The sequence below is a fragment of the Chroicocephalus ridibundus genome, chromosome 3, assembly GCF_963924245.1.
Source record: "Chroicocephalus ridibundus chromosome 3, bChrRid1.1, whole genome shotgun sequence".
Lineage (NCBI taxonomy): Eukaryota > Metazoa > Chordata > Aves > Charadriiformes > Laridae > Chroicocephalus > Chroicocephalus ridibundus.
This window is the reverse complement of record NC_086286.1, coordinates 107,596,367-107,602,641: the sequence shown is the minus strand read 5'-3', so window position 1 is coordinate 107,602,641 and position 6,275 is coordinate 107,596,367. Positions and strand designations below refer to the sequence as shown.

The 6,275-nt window shown below is 39.3% G+C and overlaps 1 protein-coding gene across 1 annotated transcript; it reads left to right on the top strand.

The window, feature by feature from the left end:
* The first annotated feature begins 592 nt into the window (after window positions 1-592).
* On the top strand, window positions 593-5,279 carry TMEM18 (transmembrane protein 18). Its single transcript, XM_063330395.1, has 5 exons — window positions 593-655; window positions 895-1,015; window positions 3,394-3,448; window positions 4,483-4,576; window positions 4,663-5,279. The coding sequence occupies exons 1-5, from the start codon at window positions 608-610 to the stop codon at window positions 4,750-4,752; spliced, it is 408 nt and encodes a 135-aa protein (XP_063186465.1). The 5' UTR covers window positions 593-607; the 3' UTR covers window positions 4,753-5,279.
* The last annotated feature ends 996 nt before the right edge of the window (window positions 5,280-6,275 follow it).

The window sequence follows — 6,275 nt, the reverse complement described above, 5'->3', positions numbered from 1 at the left end:
GCCGTATGTAAATTACTAACGAATCAAATATAGGTAGGAGTTACTAATATGATAATGATGTTGTAAAATGTGTAAGAAAATCACTCGGAGAGTCCTGATGGGTGTGCTTGATTTGTGGGAAACGACCAAAGCACCCAGCCTTGCGCAACTCCTAAATAAATTAATCAACGTCTCACCCTGGCGCGTGAGGTTGGCTATTGCACACCGGGTAACGGATCCAAATTTTCGGGCAACAGCTGGCTTAGTTTTGGGGAACGCAATTTCAGTCACAGAAGCGGGAGAGGCGGTTCCGACCTGCAGCCGCCCTCAGGAGAGGCGGCCATTGGGGTGAGGAGGGCCAGCTTTGCTCGTCCTCCAGAATACGGGGCCAGCCACCATCCTTTCCCCCTCTGAGGGGATGAGCAAGTGCCACTCGTGCGAAATAAACAGCCTCTGTCCCCTCCACTGCCCTTCAGGGACAGAGGAAGCCCCCCCCCCTGCTGCTCAAACCCCCTCAGACCGCCACGGCGGGCCTGGCAATGGGCGGCCGCCTTAGTCTCGCGAGAAGACGCCCAACGGCCGCCACGGCGGCCGTTGGGCGTCTTCTCGCGAGACTTCGGCGGCCGCCATGGAGCAGCCGCTAAGTAGTCCGCCGGGGCTCTCTGCCATCCTGGCGGTAAGCCGGGGAGCTGGGGGCTGGGATGGCTGCTCGCCGGGGGAGATAGGGGGAGGAGAAGGAGGCACTGCCCCACGGTGTGTGCGGGGGAGGCCGGCTCCGGGGTGCCGGCTCCTTCCCCAGCTTCTTACAGGACGGGCCGCTGAGCGCCGTCCCTGACTGAAAAAATCCTTTGGCGGGAGGAGGAAAGCTGCTCGGTGACTCTCCACACGCTTAATCTCCTTTCGTTTTGTGTGTAGAAGACGGACTGGTCCGAGCCGTGGCTGCTGGGGCTGGCGGGTTTCCACGTCCTCTGCTTCCTCCTAACGTGCATCTCTTTCCAGCACTACCGGGTGCAAATAGGGCACTTCCTCTGCATGGGTGAGTAACTGTGTTCACGCTTCCCTGATCTGGCTTTCGGGTGATAAAGGGCATGTGCATTGCTTAAGCGGCAAATGCTGCCAAAATAGCTTCTTTCCATCTCTTAACGATAACCGTTTTCCTCATGTACTTGCACAGCGTGTGGTTTTACACTTTGCAGCAGATAAAGTGCATGCAAATTAGTATTTCGCTTGTAGTAATACCCGTGTCTATACATGATAAACTTTTATAAGCATGTTATAGAAGCTGTTATAGAAGCTATGACCTATAAATATGTATTTTTTTAGTCTCCAAGGCTGTATGAAGTAGTGACTTAAAACCCTGGCCTTAGTGAGGATCTTGGATAAGTAAGGTTTCTGCATGGTAAATGCAGCGTGTGATAAATTGTTGCTGTGCTGGAGAAGCAGAAAAGAAATCTGCTGAGAGCCAGCAGGTGCTTTTTGTTCTGCCTTGTTCTAATGCTGCAGTTCAGTGAAGATGGTCACCTTTCAGCTGGATTCATTTCTGGAGCAGGTTCACCATATGCCCGGCTGACAGCTGTGATGAAGGTGTGAGGAACAGCAAGACTGGTTCAGTGCATTGCAGTACCAGCTTGTGTTATCTCGGGGTTTATCAGCCTGATAAACCTGACTTCACCCTGAGAATCCTCAGTGGCCTTGCCTGCCCAAACTGTGCCTTTGTGGCTGACAGGCTGAAGATCTCCTAGCTTTGCAGAGGATATTTGGTTTAACTAAGATGACACGGACTTAAGGTAGAGCCATGTATTTATGAGCAGTGCCTTGGTTCTAGCCATGGGTGGATTTTCTGTTGAGTTGGGTTTTTTTACACAGTACCTCAGTTCTGCCACAACTGCAAGAAAAATGAGCAATTGAAATAGATTTGCAGGCAAAAAGCCACTTAAAGACTATGCTGACTTCTTAAAATATTGTTTAGCGAACTAGTCAAGTTGGGAGAGGAATCATAGCTTCCTCAAAACTGCAAATACTTAAGTCAGCTAAAGCTAAGATTTCAATATGGTTAAGTACCCCAAAAAGGAATCTAGATACCTTAGTAATTTCTATACATTCACTTGTAACTGCAGAGTTTTAAACGATCTACAGAGGGCAAAATAGCAATACCCTGTTTATGGCACATTAGGCCTGAAAGTTCCTTATCATTATACCAGCTTTTCTCTCTTGAATTCAACGTTAGACATTCAGAATTTCCAATGACAGGCTGTTCACTTTAGACTGTCTAAACTATTTCTGGTGTTTCTAACACTAGTTTGAATGGCAAGGTCTAACTGCATTGGGAAATGCAGTGGAATTGATCATTGCTGTCTTCTTAACCGAGATATGATGTAAACTTGCTGCTAACAGAAGAGTGCATAAGAATATCCATATTGAGTCCAAGCCTTGTTTGTACTTAAAAAACGGAACTATTTTTTATACGTTTGCAGTATAAATAACTTTGTATTGTAGATGGTCAGAAATAACTGTGGAAATAATGAAATTATCACATTGGTTTACTTTGTCAGTGGAGCAGCTATAGGTATGTTTATACTGTGCAGTGCCAAGCAGAGATAATCCAGATCTTGGCAAAACAGTATAGCATATTGAATTGTCAAGGCACTCCTTCATATCACCAAACTAGTTATTTAATGGCCTTGTGCAGGTCATCTTTAGTCACTGAATCTGTTTTTTTGCTTTGTTTCTTGTGAAAAATTAATCAAGGACAAACTTAAAATTTTGTAATTGTATTGCTTTTTTGTTAAACGTGATTGCACTGCATTTTCTTACTCTCTTGGTGGCTTATTATGTCACGTAATTGTTGATTAAGAATATGCCAGTTTCCACCTGACAGCCGCAGACTACTCTGCTATTCACCTATTCAAACAAAGTTTGTATTTTAAGAAAATGGTTATATATAATTAGTACCCTAGCTTCAGATAGTAATGTTAGATATAGCAATGTGACATAGTAACTTCTAAAATAATAACTTAATTCCATGCCAGTTTTGGGAAGTGCTGGCATTTTTTACAGACATAACTTAGAAGCAGTCACCGAGAAGATTCTTGGAAAAACTACTGATTTTTATTTTATTTTATTTTATTTTTTGTTCATTTGCATGCTTAGTTTTCCTATAAGCTCAGATGAGCAGGAGTTTATTTGTAATATAGTGGGTATGTTTTGTGATCACTTAATACTTAGTAACTATATGGGACATTTAATTCGGAATGGGATTTGTGCAATTGAAAAATAAATGTGTAGTTTGATCTTCTGAGGTTCAAGGAATTCTAATGTCTGGTATATATATACATCTTTAGTATACGTGGCAGACCTGATGGCAGTTTATTTTTAAAGAAATATTGAATCTAATATTTTTCTCTTGTTGTACAGTGGGCTTAGTGTACTGTGCTGAATATATAAATGAATTAGCAGCGATGAACTGGAGGTAAATGTTTTCACTTTCTTTTTTGCATTTAAATGTTATAAAAATGGGGGGGTTTATATAATTCCCAGAAAACGTTGAGTCATTCGTGTCATCAGTAGAATGTGATGGCAGAGGATCTGTTGCGTTGATTGATGTAAAACTTTTGAACAAAACTATACAGTACAATATAGTTATGACAGCTTAAAAGAAAAGGTAATTTTTAATAGCTAGCATGTGCTTATTGTGCTGCTTAAAATCTCTGTTTATATGGATGGCTGTAAATTAACTAGCCAGAGAACTAAGAGAAAAGCAGAGTGGGATGATTAAGGGGAAGAGGATGTGAGCGTTGGTGGTGGGGTTTTTTTTTTGTGTTAGGTTTTCTCTGGTATCTGTTTGTGTTTAATAAGCTGAAGTTAAGCACCACTTCTCAAAAATATCACTACTGTTTTGTGTGTTTATTTATATACATAAAAAACATTTAAATTTGCATGTTTTACTAAGTCTGTGTACCAGAATTAAACTGATGGCTTATTTTCATAAGCACTGAACTAACTTTTCCCTGATGTAACTGGAAATTATGTGTTTAACACTACTCTATGCAGGCATCTAATTGTAAGTCTTTAGGTCCCACTTCAGGCATACACAGCCTAAATTACAGCTTCGCTACATTTATTATTTCTGTTGTCTTTTCTAATATGAGTAACCAAAATATCTGAGAAAGTAATTTTAGACACTTGAAGATAAGGATGACTTCTGATGCACAAATATATGTACTAATGTAATCACATTAAGTTAGTTAATGTATGGTTGTTTTATTTGGGCTTTGAGCAGTAAAACCTTAAAGAAAAGAAAGACTGGTATTGTAATAAATATTCTTAACTGATGAGATATTAACTATCTCTTTGTTCTGACTTAGTACAGTAGAATGCTGGCCTATGCTTGGGGATCCCAAGAAGTACAATGTCCATGTTGAATAGTTACTCTGAAAGTCTAATGTTATTTGAACTACAGTGAATAAAGCTTCCTCTTATTTTTCTTTATTTTATTTCTTTCAGGCTGTTTTCTAAATACCAATACTTTGATTCAAGAGGAATGTTTATTTCATTAGTATTTTCAGCACCACTGCTGGTGAATACTATTATAATCGTGGTATGTATGTGCTCATTTATATGGATGCTTTAATTAAATTGATAAGTAAATGAATGTGGATTAGTTAAACTTAATTTACTTTTCAGGTCACGTGGGTTTACAAAACTTTGAATGTAATGACTGAACTGAAGACACTACAGCAAAGAATGAAAGCAGAAAAAGAGAAAAAGAAGTGAAAGCACCTAACACTATTTTATTTAATTGTAATAATGCTTGTCTGGGTAATCAGTCCTTCTATATGCTTATCCAGAAAGAGGAATGTTTTTGTGTCTGATGTCAAGAGGACTTTGCAACCTGTAGCCTGGACAATGAGGTGAAAGCAGATTATCTACGATACACTTGAATTGGCTGTGAATTTGAGAAACCCAGTCTTAATGGGTCTTTGTGCCCTTCAGTGTAAGATAGTTTTCCACCATGACCAAGGCTGTTAGTTTTGGTGAGACACAGTCTTCCAGTCTGTTTCCATTTGCTTATGTATCTTTTAACTATGTCTTAACCGTGTGTCTATCAAGTATCCTCTTCTGCTGCATAAGCCAACTGGAGCACTGTTGAAGTCCAGAAAATGAGGGATTGTATTCAGAATACCTCAGGAATCCATGCTTCTATGAAGCATTTCACTTCTTTATAAATCAAGTTTCATACTTCCTATGTGTATTGTGTGCCAGTAGCATTTTATAAATAAAATCATCCCCTGTATCTTAAATTGAGTTAATTTGTATTAATTTTTAATCAGATTTTTTCTTTATGTTTCCTCTCATAAAAATTCCCAGTTTGCTAAATTCTTGTACTTAATTTCTGTAAGTAATTCAAAATGATCTCTGCATTTTTTTCAGTTTACATTTCATGATACTAATGCCGCTAGATAAATATCTTTTCTTAAAACTGGGTAAAACTTTCATAGCTTTTGCTTATTTGTAGAAAAGAAAGGAAGGGGAGAAACTGTAGTATTCTATGCAATTTTGTTCCTTTTTTCTTAATACACTTTACTTTTTTTTAATAAATAACTGAAAATGAAAAATTGGTAAAAATGAAGAAGACTTCAGTTTTGCTCAGAGTAACCTGTTTTACTTGGATTAAGGAAATTTGGGGGGTGGTAATGAACACAATGGAAGACTGTCCACATGTGTTTAGTAGAAGTTGTATCTGGAAGCAGTTAAACCTTTGTGTGGAGACATAAACCTCTGTCCAAAATAGATGCCATTTAAGGCATAGAAAGGATGATCTACAAAATTGAATTTAGACTAATGTGAAGAACAGTTGGGTACAAAAAAGCAGAACACTAATAACTTTTTAAGCTTGTATGCATTTGTGAAATTAATTTTAAATACTTGAATAGTCATCACAATAATGGGAATATGGACCTGAGGGAGATAAGCAGATGATTATGCATACAGAGTTTGCAAGTCTCCTAGTTAGGGCGAAGCGAGACTGTTTCTGGAGGGCTTCACAGCATTGGGAAGTGCAGTGTTAGTCTAGGATCCATTTCTTTACCTTTCCTATGGATTAACGTAGCATGGTTCTCACTCATTGCTCTATCAAGAGTTACAAATAGCTATGCTGCTTTATATCAGCAAACTAAATAGATGTGAGCTTGCTGTCTTGTCCCATAATTGTCCATTCTGTTGCTGCTCTTGATGGAGTATTGGGTAGCGTTAACCGTCACTTCTCCATGAAAGCATCTCGTGGTCTGGTAGAAAGC

What these genes read in the sequence shown, in the direction of transcription:
- TMEM18 (XM_063330395.1), top strand. Translation starts at nt 608, where the DNA reads ATGGAGCAGCCGCTAAGTAGTCCGCCGGGGCTCTCTGCCATCCTGGCG. An exon ending in GGCTCTCTGCCATCCTGGCG is followed by an intron (nt 656 to 894) that starts GTAAGCCGGGGA and finishes TTTTGTGTGTAG; the next exon opens with AAGACGGACTGGTCCGAGCC. An exon ending in TTAGCAGCGATGAACTGGAG is followed by an intron (nt 3,449 to 4,482) that starts GTAAATGTTTTC and finishes TATTTCTTTCAG; the next exon opens with GCTGTTTTCTAAATACCAAT.